General features: G+C 34.7%; 1 protein-coding gene across 1 annotated transcript; it reads left to right on the plus strand.

Annotated features, from left to right (window-relative positions):
• Positions 7,182-8,877, plus strand: LOC109723376 (F-box protein At1g67340-like). Its single transcript, XM_020251713.1, has 3 exons — positions 7,182-7,428; positions 7,568-7,730; positions 8,134-8,877. Exons 1-3 carry the CDS (start codon positions 7,253-7,255, stop codon positions 8,875-8,877), a joined length of 1,083 nt encoding a protein of 360 aa, XP_020107302.1. The 5' UTR covers positions 7,182-7,252.

Consider the following 19,966-nt stretch of genomic DNA (forward strand, 5'->3'; position numbering starts at 1 on the left):
CTTACAAGTTTGTGTAAGTATTAAATTCAACAACTAAGACTGAAAAGTCATTATATATATTTTTGTAAATTCCCGCCATCGCGAAGTCACGAACTGTTGAAACCCTTACAGGTTCGAAACTGCTCTAGCAACTGGCGATAAAAATCATTTAGATGTTCACTATTTCGTGCGAATAGCATTGTTTGCAACTGTCTCGGTCCCTTCGAAATGTCGATGTTAGTGATCTATTTCGTCTCAAAAACACTGGAAAAAAGGAAAAGCACATGAACTAATAAGAGTTTTATCTCACAAACAGATTAAACCGCGATTCAATTAATCAAACTGTTCAAGAGAACAGACCGATTAATAATGCATTTGATCAAGTGCTAAAGCGATTGCGCAAGCAAAAGACATAGAACCTTGTCAATTTATTAAACCGGCACTCGATTTTCATAGTCTATATTAGTACTTATCAGATTCAATTTTCAAATCAAATACTTAATACAATTAGTTGAGCTTGATTGACAAGTACTGATTATTTGGTCATTAATATTTTACTAATTGAAAATAATAAAAAAAAAGACATCACCTTGGTTTTTCGTTACTTTGGTGTAATTGCCTTATAAATACACCTACTTGAGAAACAAATAAAACTATCTTTTAATAGAATTTCACACATCATTTTTTTTGTGAGGAAGGAAAGTGCCATTTCGTTCATTTATTAGAAATAAATTTAGCCCTATTATACACAATAATAGCGCTAAATTTATTTAGAAAGTTTATTCTTTCTACACTATGTATTTCGTCACACATCCCACTTCCCAGGGTTCACCCATCGTAGGACTACTCTAACCCTAACATGCTTAACTCTCTTAACCTTTTAGGCCTAGCAAGTGCCCAAATTATTATAGCCGGATTAAGAGATGTAGCCCAATTATATCTTATATATATATATATAATTATCTGGAGTCTCACATTCTTCCCCTTTTTAAGCCCTAACGTTCTCGTTGGGCTCAGACTCACCAATATTAGGTGATGTGAGACTCATCTTGCTAGCCTTAACTGACCTTGTGGGGGAGCAGCGTTCTACCCACAACAGTCATCAGCATAATAGCCTAGCCATCCTCACTATATAACCTGGCTCAGCCAAGACTTATCTCACACTTCCAACTGATAATTTACTCTTATAACAATTGTGACATGCCAACTTCCCAGAGTGTTGTTACCTATCTTAGGACTACTCTAGTCCTAACAGCTTAACTCTCTTAACCTCTTAGACCTATCCACGACCCAAAATGCTATAACTGAGTAAAGAAACTTACAACCAACATGCAATGTGAAATTCGTCTCGCTAGCCTTAACCAATCATGGTGGATAGAAATGTGAAATGAATCTAAGTTGAGCAAGGATTATATAGCAGGCAGAGCGCGGCTCCCCGGCTGATGATCATGTTAGAACTGGAGTAGGGCTAGAGTAGTCACTGGGATGGATGACCCCCGTAGGAAGTAGGGTGTCACAGTTGGTATCATAACCATTTACCAGCCAAAAGTGTGAGATGAGTCTCGCCTGAGCTAGGTTAATTATACAGCAGGGAGAGCGAGGCCTCATATTGATGACTGTTGTGGATAAAGCGCGACTCCTCAACAAGATCAGTTAAGACTAGCGAGACGAGTCTCAAATCACCTAATACCTATGAGTCTGAGCCCGACGACAAAGTTAAGGCTTAAAGGAGGTAGAATGTGAGACCCCCAGCTAGTCCAATACATAAAATATAATCGGGCTAAAACTCTTAACCCGGCTATAGAATTTTGGACAGTAGCTAGTCCCAAGAGGGTTAAAAGAGATAGGTATGCTAGGGCTAGAGTAATCCTAAGATGGGTGACCCCTGGGATATGGGCCGTCACAGCTAGTATGCTAGTGAATTACCAGCGAAAGTCTGAGATGAGTCTCGGCTGAGCCAGATTATACAACGGGGAGAGTGATGCTCTTATGTTGATGACTGTTGTCGATACAGCGTGCCCACAAGATTGGTTAAGGCTAGCGAGACGAGTCTCACATCGCGTGATACTTATGAGTCTTAGCCTAATGAGAACGTCGGGACTAAAAGAGGGGGAGAATGTAAGACCGCAGGTAGTACTATATATAAGATATAATTTGGCTAAAACTCTTAATCCGGCTATAGTATTTTAGGGGATGGTTAGGTCCAAAAGGTTAAGAGAGTTAAGCATACTAGGACTAGAGTAGTCCGAGGATGGGTGACCCTTTGAAAAATAAGGCATTACAACCATCCAAATTTATGCGCCACGCTCCACTCTTTTACCTAGGAAACACCTCTGTTGGCGCCAGCTCATATCTGATATAGATCGCGTGAGATGAGCTTGTGGCGGAACAAATAACTGCGGATAAAGATGGTGATAAAGGTTCCGAAGGATTTAAGGATAGCAGGGCGAGAGAGCACGTTGGACGAGGCCGATGGCTGCGGTATAGGGCGAGGCTGGTGGCTACAATAAAGAGCGCTTCCAGTGAAGGCGATGGCTTCGGTAGAACCAGAGAAGAAATAAGAAGATAATAAAATTACACAGTTAAGATGAAGTTATATTGTTTCAAAAAAATTACACCATTTGAGACGAAAATTGCACTTTTTGAAATAAAATTACACTGTTCGAGTGAAAATTATATTGTTTGAGACAAAAATTATACTGTTTGAACGAAAATTATACTATTTAAAATTATTTAAGACTATGTTATACTATACAAGATAGATGTTGCATCGTTTAAGACTAAATTGTACTATTTGAAACTAAGTTACAATTAAGTTGTTAGGTTTCTTTACCAGTAAATGGTTCTCTCTGTGTCGAATATCATCCTAAAAAATAGTAGTTTTCTCGCAGCAATTATAGTACTCTACAATAGGGGTTGATCTTAAATCCTTTTGTACCCTCGTCGACCTCCTCGGCCATGCGCTCCGTCGCAAGCTCACTTCCGTGACTTATGTCATACTCATTAAGAAAAATAATTTTGGCAGTCCACAAGTGACATGTTGGACCTGGTTGAGGCCAAAAAAAAATATCTGTAAGACAAGAGTGAGAAAGCACATGACACCATTGCCGGCTCAACGATGTCCTCACTGGAGAACCGCGAGGGAGTCTTTGTCCTGACTCTTACGGGCGATAGTAAGCACCGCCTCTGCCACGACCTTATCGCCTCCATCTGCACTGCGCTCGCCCGCGCCCGCTCCTAGTCCTCCTCCTCCGACGTCAACACCGACAAATGCAAAGGAAGAGAAGGTGACGCTACCCTCGTTACCGTTGTCGATCGCCGCGGAGACGATGGAGGAGAGTTGGAGAGGAAAAAAAGAACGAGAGAGAAATAAAAAGGAGAGAGAAAAAGGAATAAGAATATTTTGGTAAGTATACTGAAAATTTTAAATTAATCTGCAAAATTCAAAAAAATAATTCATTTTTTGCAAAAATGCAAAATTAGTGGATTTTTTATGCAAAAAAAGTCTTTTTTCCATCCCTAGTATAATTGTTTTAGACAATTATAACACTATTTAAAAAAAAAAATCAGTAATAAATTCTGGAGTTCTCGAACAAATCCTAGTATTTAATTTGCTTGTTAGCAAAGCAACAGTTGCAAATTAAAAAGAAAAAAAAAGAAGTTAGAGTTTAAAAAACAAGAAATTTGTGGTGGAACAAATTAGGTAAAAATGTATAAAACTTATCTGGATTATTCAATTTTTTAATTTGTTTGATTTGGCTAATAAACTTATTACATACTTAATTGAAATTATAGTTACGTGAATTGCATAAAATATATAACTAAACCCGAAGATAACCAGATTCAAATTTGAAGTTAAAGAAATACTAACTAACTCAAATAAAAAAAATTAAAAAGTCAGATAGTAAATTCAAAATTTTAAAAAATTAGATGGTTTGATCAAAATGGGTGATAGTTGAGATAAATTTTGTACATTTCTGCCAACAAATTAAGATATTCCTTCATTGTCTTCTATGGTTTTGAGGTGTTCAATTCCTTTGTTTGTTTGTGTGTGTGTGTGTGTGTGTGTGTGTGTGTGTTATATTTATTTATTTGTTTATTATTTTCAGGGAAAGTTGAGGTGTTCAATCTGTTTGGTCATCTCTTAAATGGTTATCCTTTTATAGAGTCGAATTTGAATACGCCATGTTTCATTCATATGATTTTACATAAATATAATGAGGCGCATCTTCACATGATATTGTCACTGACAAAATATTTATGAGAGTGAAAACCACCTCTAAAAATGTAATGGTCTTAGTAATACAATTCAATGTCTTAAATCTACCTAATTAATTTTCTTTGCCATTGCTTTGAGATCTCCATGATACCAAAATCCTTCATAATGTGTAAGATATGTCCTATATATTTATCATTTCTCAAAAATTTTCATAACACTCTACTATCTCTTTTTGGAATTGATTTCAAATTTTGTTTCGTTTAAGAACAAAGGAGATCTAAAATGGTCGTGTTATATCGTATTAATCGATGCGACAGTGGGACTATTATTGCTTCTTCATATATATTTGGTTTAATCGAGTCGATTTTCTTAAATTGACAAGACAAGCGACCAAATTAAGCGACCAAATTAAGTCTCTCAAATAACTTCAATGGTTACACCTACTTTGATGTTTTCAATTTGATTTTTGCTCTCAACATGCATCTTTTAGGAATTTATATTTTTGCGAAAACTTGTTTGGCGAACTTTTGTTGCTACATATATATAGACCAAACTTTACATTTCTAATTGGATAATTCAATAAGAATCCAGCTGAAATACTATTGAATTAACTTTTTAGCCTTTACATTTATAGTAGTACCACCACCAAATAGTAAATCCTAAGTATTCAAAAAATAAAAAGTTGATAATGAACATTATTATTCTACATTAAGTTGTATTCTAGACCACCCTATATCAAAAAATATTTTTGGCTATAAATGATTATATATTCCACTAATAGAAGGAAAAACAAATAGTTTAGTAGGAGTTACAATTACACTATTATATATATATATATATATATAATAAATACATGCTATTTGTGGAGTGTATACTTGCAATGTATGTACATGTTGCTATTTAAGTACCCATTTATGCTTCATTTAATTCATGAGATTTAAAAAAAAGAAATCCCCAACAAATTTGGCAACCAACTACTACATGACCAAGTTATCCATATTTGGGTGGCATTGTTTCCATGCACAAAAATTACATGTGACATGACCACATATTGAAGAGGCATTCAAAGCCAACGTTCTCAAATTGTCCTTTGCTTACCTTTCTTATTATTTTAATGTAGTAATAATAATAAAGATTAATTGAGGATCAAATAAAACGTTCCATTTTAGCCTATTTGTTCACAATCCCTCTCATTCACTACTTTCCTTTTTTAGTTATTACCTTAGAAATATTTTTGTTGTGGGGGCCCTCAATTGAGTTGTCATATGCTAAAAAAAAAACAAAAAACGCACACAAACATTCAATAATTATAAATCCACCCTAAAAGGAGAGACATCTAGATCAAGTTGGCCACTTAGGGTTTTGCAATCTTGAATTTTAATCTCCGCCGTTGGTTTGGGGAGCCCTAGATCTAATGGTTATGAGGGCGACAAAATAAATAGGCATATAATATTTTAGATACGGAGTGCGTATATAAAACTAAACACTTGATGCACAGAAAACAAACAAGATGGGTTGTTAAAACTTGTCACAACTGTACGAAATGTTTATCCAAACAAGCCCAAGTGTCCTTCGGATCGGCTTATGAAACAACGCTCTCTCAAAAATGAGTAAAAGAGAAATGCATGACAGGAGAAAAGTTAAAAGCACGCGACTAACACAAGAAACAGAAATAAGTTTGTAAGTTCCCATAAAGCGAACCCTAACTTCGAACATGTTTTCTGTCTCGGCTAGATAAAAACATTGGCGATATGATATTCCGATTACCGCTCATTCAGAGTTCTGATAAACAATGTACTCATACATTAGTTCAGAATGAAAAAGTCTCTCGCTCGACATCACGTACGCCGACACATCAGGATCGAGCGTACACATCGAATTCGGATTCGCGTAAACGGAAATGAACCGAACCGCACCCGTTAACAACCCTAGATAGTAGAAATTAGAAAGTTTGACCCATCCCAAAACAGAATTTTGTTAGGGCAGTTACTTATTTGTTTCGGTCTTAATTGCGGTTAAAAAAGTAAATCTGAGTTAGTTGGGGAAATTTAGACCGGGAGTTATAACCGTTTTTGCTCTTCGTGCGTTACCACATCCAAATCAATTAGCCACGGGTTTTCACCCCCGAAAATGTTAACTAAAAATAGCAATAATTAATTGTGATTAAACTAGTGTTAATTAATTATTATTTTAATTAATCCACGTTTTCTTTTCTTATTTTCCTTCCTAATTTTCTCTCCCCGTTCTCTAGGGACCGTTGGGGTCGCTCGTGTGCGCTGAGGCCGTCATGAATTATGATATGGTTTGGTTAATTAGCACATAATTAATTAGGAAATTAGAAGATATTTTAAAGTGAATTAAAAGTTAATAAAGTATTTGGTTTATGTTTAAAAGAATAGCTGCCAAAATGCAGCCTTAATAAACAAAAATTTTAGAGATTCAAATTATAAATGAATAAAAATATGCTTATGCAATTTTTAAGTAGAGCCGCAGAAACCGTATTATAGCTAACTGATTGAGATACACCGAATACGATATTACTACGTAGGAATAAAAAATAAAAGAAATATAGTATCTACTTATCATATCTCTATGCAATTCAAAAACATACATATTTTATTTGAATTATTACAACACAAGCATCATAATGACTAATAAATAAAAAGAAAAAATAAAAAGATTTTAGGGAAAAAAACAAAGGGAAAAAGAAAAGGTAGGGGGGTGAGAATATCAAGGCGGGGAGGTGAGCGCGCTTTATCCCAGCTCGAAGCGTGCTCGCGGAGGAAGCAACCGATGCGCGGAGGCCGGTCAACGCCGTTTGACCAACCGCGAAGCCGCAATTACGCCCCACGCGAAGGGGCAAAATAGTCATTTCACTCCCAACAAAATTTTTCATGTTTTTTTTTTCTTTTTTATTATTATTATTATTATATTATATTATATTATTTCCCCACTCCCCCTTCTCATTCCCCTGTGTGTGTGTTTGTGTGTGTGTATATATATATAAATAGCAAAGGGGCTTATCTATCCCTTGTCTCCTTAAGAGGAAAAGAAATGAGGACGAGAAACGGGCTCTGCTACCCAAAGCGCGAGGATGCGGCGCACGTTAGCGGTCGCCACCGCAGGAGGAAGAGGCCGCGGGCGGAGTACGCGGCCGTCGCCGCCGCCGGGAAGAGGCGGCGCCGCGCGGCGGCGGCCTCCCCCGCCGACTTCGTGAGCGCTCTCTTAACGTATTCACCTCACCTCATCCCCCTTTTTTCTCCAATTAATCCCAATGTTTCTTAACATTTCTTGATGCTAGCTACCGATTCATTAATTTGGGCGTGTTCTGAAGAGGGAAATGGTTTTTTTCTTTTTTGGGGGGGGCAGGTGTAAGAGGTTTAATGAGCTGGGGATGCAGCGGATGGTGCTGTCGAAGGCGTCGGCGAAGGCGGTGGCGGTGCGGGCGAAGGATTGGTCGGAGCCGGCGCACCGGTTCTTGAAGCGGTGCGTCGACGCCGGGAACCTCGAGGCGTGCTATATGCTCGGCATGGTGAGCCTGCCCCTTCTTCTTTTTTTTTTTTTTTTTTTATCCTTTTTCTCTCTTTTTTTGTACTAAAAATTTGATCTTTGTGGGCATAAACGGCTAAAATCTTGTACGAGTTTAATTTAGTAGGGTGCTTAAAATTTGGGCTTTTTTTTTTTTTTTTTTTCTTCTTGCACTAAAATTTCAATTTTTATGCGTCAAGAAGAGGAAAAGCTTTTGGATCTTTATGTTCCTAGAAGGCTAAAAAATTTGGTTTTTATCCCTCTTCCTTGAGGTTGAAATAAAAAAACAATATCCTCCATTTGCTTGTATATCTTTTGCAGACGGAAAATATTAATTTTTTAAAAAATATTCGAATTGAATGTTGTGGATGAGGCTGTATTTATATATTTTTGGTTTGAAATAGCAGATCCGGTTCTACTGCTTGGAGAACCGGGGGAGCGGGGCGTCGCTGATGGCGCGGGCGGCGATGGGGTGCCACGCGGCGGCGCTGTACTCGCTGGGGGTGATCCAGTTCAACGGGAGCGGGGGGTCGAAGGGCGACAAGGACCTGCGCGCGGGCGCCGCCCTCTGCGCGCGCGCCGCCGCGCTCGGCCACGTCGACGCCCTCCGGGAGCTCGGCCACTGCCTGCAGGACGGCTACGGCGTCCGCCGCTCCCTCCCGGACGGCCGCCGGCTCCTCCTCCACGCCAACGCCCGCGAACTCCACCTCTCCCTCCGCTCCCTCCCCGCGAACCATCATGGGCCCCACCCGCACCCGCACCCGCACCATCATGGGCAGGCGCCGCCGCGGTGCTGCTCGCTGTTGAGCGACTTCGGGTGCCACGTGGCGGCCGGGGAGGGGCACCCGGCGAACCGGTTCCTGGTGGAGTGGTTCGGGTGCGGGCGGGGGAAGAGGCTGGCGGAGGAGGAGGGGCTGCGGATGTGCTCGCACGAGGGGTGCGGCCGCCCGGAGACCCGCCGGGCCGAGTTCCGGCGGTGCTCCGTCTGCGGCGCCGTCAACTACTGCTCCCGCGCCTGCCAGGCCCTCCACTGGAAGCTCGCCCACAAGGCCGACTGCTCCCCCCTCGACCGCTGGCTCCTCCCCGACCCCAACCCTCCCATCATCCCGGCTCCCCCGCCCCGCCCATGCCCCGCCCCTGAAATGGTTTGATATATCTCTCACCGCCGGAAGAGGTGAGTTGCGAGGATTACGACCCCTTTTGAACTGTGAACCAAATCTTTCTCTCTCTTTTTTTTTTTTTTTTTTTTTTTAAGGTTCAATTCTTTTTTTTTTGTGTAAATCTGATTTCTGGGATTTTTCGTGTTATTTTTGTAGTTCCTTTTTTTTTTTTGCTGTCGATCTGTTCGTTTATTCTTTTTCATATTTTTTTTTTTTTTTGTTTCTTTTTTTTTTTCTTTTTTTTGATGTCGTTTTTTCTTTTATTTTGTGTTTTTTTTTTCTTGCTGATGTGTTCTCATGAGTTGAGAGAATTTCTTTTCTTTTGTTTTTTTGGTTTTTTTCGGGTTATTTTGATTTTATTTGGGTTAGCTACAGGCTTACTTACTAAAAAGTCTAATGGAGAATTTAGTTTTTAGTTTCGCCCAGTTCGTTCGTTATGAGACTATAATAATAAAAAATAGAGGAGCTGTAATAATCTCTATTATAACTCTTTCAGGAGCTTTAGAATTTACTAATATTTTTAAATTTTCAGTAATATAAAAAAAGAGAGAGATTTAACGAATGAGATTGTTGTAGACTTATTACAAATTACAATACACTTTGAATAGTACATGCATTTAGCAATGCTGATTAGTAGTTCAGGTGCCACTACGATAGAATTAGATTATAAAAATATATTTTTGAAATATTTTTATATAAGTGTTTTATTTATACCAATATTTTTTAAAATTTCTACTTAGGTCTAAATATAAAATCCAATCGAATCGAAAATAAAAAGTTTCTCTATTCAACCAATCTCATGCAGCCTACTCAGTTCGATTATAAATAGGAAAGAAAAAAAAATTGAAAAATTAATCGCCATCTTCTCTTCTCCTTTTCCGCCGTTGTAGCCGACGAGATAGAGTTCCAATGGTTAGAGTTCGGCCTCGAGAATCTCGCAGAGATCGTAGAGAGTTACGATCACTATGTGTTCCTCCGCCATCATTTGCTGGAGGAGTGGGTGCCAAACATCGAAATAACTCCACATATAGCAATATCTTTAAAAAGTGTCGGTAATTTAAGCAGTAGTATTTTTTTTTTTTTTACCTTTATCGATATTTAAAAGTGTCGTTATATACCGTTTTTATTATAGTGTGCTTAATTTACATTTGACATTTAGTTTCGATTTTATCAAAGTAATTAGAACATTGTCCTACACTATAAATAAAATATACTTGTACTCTAATTTTCATATCAAGTAATCTAACAATTAAAAATATACATTTTTATCTTAAACTTTGAGGTCTAATATAAAATAAAATAAAATAAGATAAGAAGACTCAGCAACTGAATTTTAACTTATCATTTTTGTCTCTTTGTTAGGTTTGTTTTCACTCGTGGCATCATCAAGAGGTGGTTTCTCATATTTATTGTTTTAGGTGCGTGAGTTGTGACCGAGAGCGGTGAGTTTTAGAAGCCACTGGAGTGGGGTCGTCCTAGCAGAAGCGTTATAAAATAATAAATTACATTATTATTATTATTATTATTATGATTATTATTATTAAAGTTTGGGGCACTAAAAGATAAAATAAAATAAAATAAAATGAGTTGTTTATTTCCATTTCGGGGTATTTGCGTTACCTCCTCGTATTTCTTTTGTTACGTGGTGCGTTTAGCTTTGAGCTAGTAATATTGGAAACGTACGTGGAACTGAGTTATTGATACTACTGTTTCAACAAAAATAAATAAATAAATAAAAATAAAAAATAATATAACTTCAACTGTGGAGATCTATGACTAGGACACCGATGATCTCAACCATGTTTTTTCTTTTTTTTAATTACCATTGAATTCATAAAATCTTACAAATCATTCAATGCATAGGGCACCGCATGGTTATAATCTAATATTAACATTATTTTCAGCAATGAAACTTTCGGATAGATAATAAATATATTTAAACATAATTAAATTATATGAGCGCATAATTTTTCAATATTATTTTTCTATTCAAGCGGGTTCAAAGTTGATGTATTTTAAATTATTGATATAATGTGAATTTGAGACTACTTGATTACTGGGCAAATAATGCGCATGAAATTGAGAAATTTGCCTTGGACTAAGACCATTGATTTGGTTGCACCTAAACCCTATTTACTTTAAAAATATTTTAGCTTCATTCATTATCAAGCAAATATTTTTTTTTCGTATTTTGATTTTTAAAGGGTATTTGATGCCTAGATAACAAAATTTTGAAACTTACGCACTACAAAAAAAACGGTGTATAACGACACTTTTAAATATCGGTACAGATCAAAAAAACGTGCTGCTGACTAAATTACCGACACTTTCTAAAAGTGTTGCTATATGTGGAGTCGCTATAGGTAGAGCCGTCTTAATATTTTGCACCCACTCTTCCAGCGACTTGTGGCGAAGGAATACGTGCAATCATAGCTCTCTACGGTCCCTGCGAAATCCTCGCGGCCGAACTTCAGCCGCCGGAGCCCTATCTCGTCGACTACGGTGGCAGAGGAGGAGAATGGGAGATGGTGATCAATTTTTTTTTTTTTTCTTTTTTATTTGTAATCGGGCCGAGTGAGCTAGGTGTGGTTGGTTGAGTAGAGGAACTTTTTATTTTTGATTAGATTGGACTTTATATTTAGGCCTTATTAGAATTTTTTTAAAAAAATTTGGTATAAATGGGATCTTATATAAAAATGTTCCAAAGATGTGTCCCTATAATCTAATACTATTGAAGTGACGTTCTCGTATACACGACCATATGTACTCTTTAGATACTATAAATTATATTGAATTATATTTAAATTATATTTAATATTATAATCTAATATTGACGTTATTTTCAGCAATGAAACTTTCAAATAGATAATAAATTTATTTAAACATGATTTAAATTATATGAACTCATAATTTTTTAACATTATTTATCTATTCAAGCAGGTTCAAAGTTGATATATTTTAAATGATTGATATAATGTGAATATGAGGCTACTTGATTACTGGGCAAATAATGCGCCTGAAATTGAGAAATTTGCTGTCGACGAAGACCATTGCCCTATTTACTTTAAAAATATTTTAGCTTCATTCATTATCAATCAAACTTTTTTTTTTTTTTTTTGTATTTTGATTATTAAAGGGCATTTGATGTCTAGATAACTTACGTTCTCGTATATATACAAGACCATACGTACTCTTTAGATACTATAAATTATATTCAATTAATTATAAATGTAAAAACGATATATGGACAATTTTGAATCACTTATCCAGTTTTTCAAAATTTTAAGAATATATCGTTTATCTTTATATATTTAGTTAGTTCAATACGTACAATACTCATAACAATAAATTTAGTAAATTAAGTAATTAGCCTAAATTTTAAAATTAAATTGCAGTTGACAGACTCAAATTAAATAAATTGAAAGGTTGAATAGTAAAATCAAAATTTTGAAAAATTAACTAGTCACTTTAAAATGATCCACAGTTCAAGCAAAAGTTCAATATATATGGTTTTACCTTAAATTTATCTCAATACTTGTATAATTTGTACGGATACACTGGGTGCATGCATATGCTCAATGTATATATAACATACATATAAATGTATATATTTATATTTAGGGTTAATTTCATACAGCTCCCTACAAATATAGTAAATTACAAATATATCCCTATAAAGTTCAACTTTTATATGTTGTTTCCGCAAAAGTTCTGATATTTTCAAATATGTCCATACTGTTAGGATTCGTTAAAAAAACTTAATTAACCATAAATAAAATACTTAATCCTGATTAATTAATGAGGTAAATTGATCTTTTATGTCTTTTTTAATTAACAGTTGAAACTTTTGGAGGAACATATTTGTGATGACAAATAAAAAACAGTAACAAACTAGAAGGACATATTTAAAAATATTAGGACTTTTATAGAAATAACATATAAAAGTTGAACTTTATAAAAATATATATATACAATTTACTATATTTAGCGGGACCTGTATGAAATTAATCCTTATATATTTATATGTGCATGTGGTGACTAACTAGTAAAAGTAGACACAGTATACGTGTGGTCTTTGTCTACTTGCCAAGTTGTGTTGTTACAGATGAAAGCGTGCATGACTCGTGAGACCTCTCTCTCTTTTTCTCACTACTTTTAATACAAACAAATCCAACAACAATAATAATAATATTATTATAATTAAAAAATAATATGACAAATAATAAAAATAATAATATGATCAGGAGAGTACTACTTTTTCACCCACACGAGGTGGACCAAGTTAAAACGCCTTTGCGTTGGGGTTAAGCTTGTGGCTTTGAGGTGGAATAAAGGTGCTCCCTCTCACTCAGTTGTCTCATTAATTAATTAATTAATTAATAAATGAAAAAAAAAATCCTAATTTGTATTTCCAAAAATATGAGTATTTTAAGTTTGAATTTGAGCATGAAAAAATGATTCTAGGAAAAGTGAGTAAAATTATTGAGGAGTGTGCGAAGGGGACAGGAGATAGTGGAGGAGGGAGAGTACAAGGAATCTAAGGCCATATTGCGAAGATGACATAGGAAAATTCCATTCTATTTCCTTCATAAGATATTCATATTCTCTTTTCTTTTTTCTTTTTTTATCATAAAAGCATTAAAACAGAAAATATATATACGAAGAACCTTCTTTAGGGCACGTCTGGTTCCTCGAAAAATCATGAAAAACTATTTATGAAGAAAAAAAGAATTCATGAGGACGCGCGCTCTTTTTTACGGGTTTTGTGTTCCGAATTAATTAAAATTTTGGAAGACAAAAAGGAAATTGAAATTTGAAATGGCTCATTCTCTAATTTGTTATTTTTTTTTTTATTGGTAGTCTCTTCATTTTTAAGCGAAAAATTTACAAGAATTAATGATATAATATTTGATAGTAACGCCGATTGTTCTAATTTTATTTGCTAAAAAAGATATTTGAAGTTGTTAACTCGAGGGACACGGCGATTTAATTAATTTGTTGAAATTTTATTTCTGATAAACTTAGATAGAGATCAGATGAATTATGTCACGTGTATCGATTGCAAGAATAACAATAAGATAGCGGAATGTACATACATTGAAGGAGGCTCAGGATTGAGTCTAATGCCATACCATCCAAAAAATTGATCTAATAAAAAATAATCGATAAATAGTAATTTTAAGAAAAATTAATATTAAAAGTTGAGATATCTACTTCCAAGTGACGTATAATTTAGGGTGGTGTTTACATCTTTTCCCGTAAGGGCTTTTACTTTTATGCTCCTTCCTACTATTGAAAATTTTAAAATTTACCCTTCAATGTCCAAAATATTTTTTTTAAATCAAATCCCATCAATAAACTCTAGAAAAAAAAATGGTAGAAAAAATATTTTGAAATCAATAATGATATTTTAGTCATCCAGAAGCAAATAAAATATTTTTAAAATTTTCAAGTGCATATTAATTAGATATTTTTTCATTTCCTTTATATTATATATATATATATATATATATATATATATGAAGATAATATGATATGAGAAAAGTTGAATATATGGATATGAGTCCATGTCCAAGCTTTATTAAAAAGCCTTTTTGGGAGCAATTGGTGGTGGTGCTTTCACTGCTCCCGAAAGACCAGAGGAAGTGCTTTCTTATCTTTGCTTCCATGCTTGCAAGTGGGAGGACTCAACCATTTACTTTACACTTCTTCTTCTTTTCCAAGTCATTTGTCTAAGTTGGAATTTAAATTTGAATTGAAATTTGAAACTTTTGATTTGAATTCGTTGTTTTGAATGGTATCAAAGTTGGGATCCATTATGAATCATGCTTCTAAAATACGCCCATCTGGTCCACTCACTAAAGCGTCCCTGCAATTTAGTACCACTACAACAGAATTAGGTTATAGGGACATATGTTCGGAACACTTTTGTGTAAATGTCCTATTTATACCAAAATTTTAAAAAAAAATCTACTAATGTCAAAATATAAAGCCCAATCCAATCAAAAATAAAATGTTACTCTACTCAACCCACCCCATCCAGCCCATTCGGCTCGATTACAAGCAGAAAAGAAAAAAAAAGAAAAATAGATTACCATCTCCCATTCTCTGCTCCCTCAATCCACTGAAATCCTAGACGAAGATCCCTTCCTCTCGTCCTCCTCCACCACCACAGCCCCTCCGCCACCGTAGCCAACGAGGTAGAGTTCCAGCGGTTGCTAAATGCTTAAATAAGTATTGGTAAATTAGCAGCACTCTTTTAGGTTATAGCGACACTCTTTAACTGTCACTATATTCCTAGCGACCCCACATATAGCAACACTTTTTAAAAATGTCGGTAATTTAGCCAACAACACTTTTTTTTACCTATACCTATATTTAAAAGTGTCGCTTAGACCGTTTTTGTTGTAGTGTACATACCGGTGCTTCAAAAAGTGTTATTAATTATATGAGCCACTTATCATATCAAACTAATTTATTAAATGATAAATTTCACTATTATTTTTATTTTTTAGACGCGTAGAAGTGCCATAATTTTAAAAAATCCTACACTCAAAAGCCCCGGAATATATTTTTCCGACACTTGACATCAGCGTCGGTATATATATGTAATGACTTTTCTTTTGCCAACACTTTAAAAATGTGATGGTAGGCTATTTTAAAACGCTTTTAAGTATCGATAAATATTAAAAAAAAAAAAAAAACATCCTTAACGTTAATTTTATCGTACTGAATTAAGGTACACTCATTTTTGTACAGCACTTGGTATAAATAGTCCAACTATAACTTATGCGTTGTGAGAATTTTTCTTCTTTGAATGTGAGCTAGAGTTTTGATTTTGACTCTTCGAAGATTTTAGCATTTATTATTTGATAGGATAGTATATCTAACCCATAAGATGGTGAATCCTAATTAGTGCGCGTTTGATCCTACTATTTATGTAGTGTAGTATCATTAGATGAAGTGTCTTATGTGCAATAGTACTTCTTAAAGGAGTTTTATATTAAAACTCACTCAACATAATCAAAGCATACAGTAAAATATTTTTTTGAAACAAGATAACATACTATTCGATTCATATATTTTTTAATAATAAACTTATCTAAAAATATAAAGTAACTAGATTTTTTTTTTTTTTTTTGGCTATTTGTAAGATATTATTGAAGGTGAAGGGAAGCATAAGCAAAAGAAGAACCAACGTAAGAACTGAATTATAATTAGGGTAAACTTCAAATACCACCCATATGATTTCGTACTTTCTCATTTTAGTATTCTGTTGTTTAAAGTATATATCAAGTTAGTGTCCTGTGATTTTATTTTATCTTTTCGTCAGCTTTTTTCTTAATATTTCGTTAAATTATATACAAAAAAAAACTTCAAATATCCCATCTAGATTTATCGAATATTTATTTTAGTACCCTTTAGTTTTAATTTTTTCACTGATTTAACGAAAAAAATTAATGGAATCGGTAATAAAAAGATAAAAATAAAATCACAGAATACTAAATTAATTTACTTTAAACTATAGAGTACTAAAGTGAGAAAGTATAAAATCACAGGGGTGGCATGTAATTGAAGTTTTTTCTTATAATTACAAAGTACGTGGCTAATTAGATAGATACCTGGCAATTAATGCCTCGGGGAACATGTGTGGAGCAGTTTCCTTTCAGCATGACAGCAGAGAAATTGCTTGGAGCATTCTAGTTTCGGACGCCAAAGATTTCTGCTTCTGTTGGTAAAACGACAACTGAAATTATTACCCTCTGCAACGTCGTCAATGAATTACATCAATTCCCGAATCGTCTTGTTGTACGTCATTATAATGCAATAGTCATATACTGTTATATGAGTCCGGCTACTATACTCTTATGAGTACGATCGTCCTCGTACTTATAAGCTGATTTTGATGATAGAACTTTCGAATCGACGATCCATACCGTTAAACATTATCTAGAGCATTTAAAACTTCTAGAAATTAAATTTTATAATTTTTCGACATTATTTGCCTTACGATCAAAAGGTCACAAAATTGTCAATTTTTAACGGCCGGTATGAGATACTTGTTAGTTTAACGGTGAAAAAGAATCAAAATATGTTGAATTTTTTATAGAAAATTCTATTCACTATCTAAATAAATATCAATTACTCTGATCTTAAATTTAAGAATCCAATTATCTATTTTTAGGATGTCATTCGATTTTAACTGTTCATTTTATACTCACTTGATGGACTTTATAATGATTTCAAAAATTTATGAAATTTATTTTCTAGAAGTTTCAAATACTCTAGATCATGTTTAACGGTGTAGATCGTCGATTCGAAAACTCCAATATTGAAAACAACTTATGAGTAGTAAGGGTTCTATACTCATAAGAGTTTAGTAGCCCTACTCCTGTTACATATATATTTTGTTTGAGCGGATCGAGTTAATAAAATGTGCCGTGTAGTTGGGGGTAAATTATTTATCAGTTTTATCACTTTTAACTAAGATTATGAGTGTTATAATAAATGAATCAAACTAACCCTTCAATTATACTTAATCTATGTCACTACAACAGAAATAGATTATAGGGACACATGTTTGTGACACTTTTGTGTAAGTGTTCCATTTATGTCAAAATTTTAAAAAAAATCTACTAATGCCTAAATATAAAGCCCAATCCAACCAAAAATAAAAGAATACTCTACTCAACCCAACCCACCCAACCCATTCGGCCCGATTATAAACAAAAAGGAAAAAAAAAAAAGAAAAATCGATTACCATATCTCCTTCTCTCCTTACTCAATTCACTGAAATCCTAGCGAAGAGCCCTTCCCTCTCGTCTTCTTTTCCTACCGCAGCCAACGAGATAGAATTCCGGTGGTTGCTAAATGTTTAAATAAGCGTTGGTAAATTAGCAGCACTTTTTTAGGTTATAGTGACACTCTTTAACTGTCACTATATACCTAGCGACCCCACATATAGCAATACTTTTTAAAAGTGTCGGTAATTTAGCCAGCAGCACTTTTTTTGACCAATACCGATATTTAAAAGTGTCGCTATAGACCGTTTTTGTTGTAGCGTGTTAACATATCTTGTTTACTTGTAATCAAACAGAAGAGAACATAGGATTTTCTTAAGATTAGTTATAGGTACTTGACCTATATATTTTGGTATTCGGCAATTAAAATTTGTTTTAGTACTAGAAAAAAGTCGACGGTAATTTGTTGGATTCGATGAAAACTAAAAGGCTTTATGGGAATTAATTCCACATTATTTTTCACCCCAAATTGGATGTTCTTTTTTCCAAATAATTGCATCAAAACTATGGTTTCAAGTGATCGATAGGACTATTTGTCGAGAGAATCAATGAGGTACGGTGCACTACTTTTGTACATTTCATCGTATCCTCAATTCGTTATTTACTAGTAAAATTATCGCTCGAGCATATATATCTGACCATGTTACCATACGATATTAATTTCATCCTTTCATGTCAAATTTTTTAGCATTATCTCTTAGTATTATTTCATAGCTGAAATCGATCGCTATATTGTGACAATCAAATAGCATTTATTGAAAGTCATGTCAGCGTAGACTTTGTTATCCTTGGTGTTCATCAATCCTTTTCATATGAATATATAAGAATCAAGTTTTCTCCATTCATTTAATTAGATCACTCAATCATCAAATATCCTGTTTCTCCTTTTGCTTTTCTTTAAATGATTGAGATTAAGTTAATTAATAATGAAAATATTTCAGTGCTCTGCTAGTGCTAGAACTAACAGATTGAGACTATTTCATGAAAGTTATAATTTAAAAATTATTACTAATAAAACAGATTCATTGAATCTAATTAATGCAATACATTATAGGAGCCGATAGCGATATTACTAATTTTAATAATTTTTCAATTTAAAATAAGTTTTCTATTACTGATTTTTCTATTTACCAAATAATTCATTCAATAGTATTGCTAATATTTTTAGTTTGCTACAGTTATATAAAGCGCGATTCAAACTCGTGTCTCATAACGTCATTCTCTTATGATTATAAGATTAGCAATAGTAAATTATTATTATTTTTATTATTATGATGGAAATGACAGATGCCACATGAGGTTATGACAAAAGACACAACTACCCACTGTTAGCGATGCAAACGAGGCAGATCCGGGGGTCGGAGGGTTCTCCCACCTCCCGCTCCATTTCTCGTCAGAATAGGATGGATTCGGGACTGGTTATTTTTTATTTTATTTTTTGGTTTCACTTACCGTCCTATTCGGAGCGGGTTAGAGTGGGAGGAGATTTTTGGTGGATTTTTATATGAATCGGGACGGATTGAAGGAATAAAAAAAAGGTCACCCGCTTCTTGTTCCATTTAACTTGGCGGATCGGAACAGATTATATTTTTTTTATATTTTTTGTTCCCACCTACCATCCCATTCGGGCCGGATCGGGTGGGAGCTTTCCCAACCCGGATCCATTTGCATCCCTACCCACTGTAGCTAACGCAAGGTCCACCCCGTACACGTGTCGCCACGTGAAATGATGGCCCCGTGTTCTTTTAAATCAGGTTGATGATGCAACATGAGCCGTTGGATCGTCGGGACGTCACGTGCACGTAACCGTCCAAGGCGCCAACAAACCCACGTGAACGCGTAAAGGCGCGAAGAGACCGAATCCGACAACGCCGAACACGGGTTCGAACTCGAACCCGCGTCGCGCTCGGGTTTGGCCCCTCGTCCAAGTGCGCATGTCGATACGTGTAACCACAGTACGGCACTACATATTTACATATGGACACCAACGGGTCACTTTTTTTAAAAAAAAAATTCAAATATCACTCGTACGATTTCACATTTTTTTTATTTTAATATTCTATAATTTAAAATATATCAATTTAGTATTCCATAATTTTTTTATTATTTTTTTTTACTATTTTTATTAAATTAGTGGCAAAGTTAAAACTAAAAAATATTAAAGTGAATATTCGATAAATTTAGATGGATATTCAAAATTTTTTGTATATAATTTAACGAAATAATAAGGAAGGAGCTGACGGAAAGAAAAAAAATAAAACTATAGGATAATAAATTGA

This window comes from Ananas comosus, linkage group 17, assembly GCF_001540865.1.
Source record: "Ananas comosus cultivar F153 linkage group 17, ASM154086v1, whole genome shotgun sequence".
NCBI lineage: Eukaryota > Viridiplantae > Streptophyta > Magnoliopsida > Poales > Bromeliaceae > Ananas > Ananas comosus.

What these genes read in the sequence shown, in the direction of transcription:
- LOC109723376 (XM_020251713.1), top strand. Translation starts at nt 7,253, where the DNA reads ATGAGGACGAGAAACGGGCTCTGCTACCCAAAGCGCGAGGATGCGGCG. An exon ending in TTCGTGAGCGCTCTCTTAAC is followed by an intron (nt 7,429 to 7,567) that starts GTATTCACCTCA and finishes TGGGGGGGGCAG; the next exon opens with GTGTAAGAGGTTTAATGAGC. An exon ending in CGTGCTATATGCTCGGCATG is followed by an intron (nt 7,731 to 8,133) that starts GTGAGCCTGCCC and finishes TTGAAATAGCAG; the next exon opens with ATCCGGTTCTACTGCTTGGA.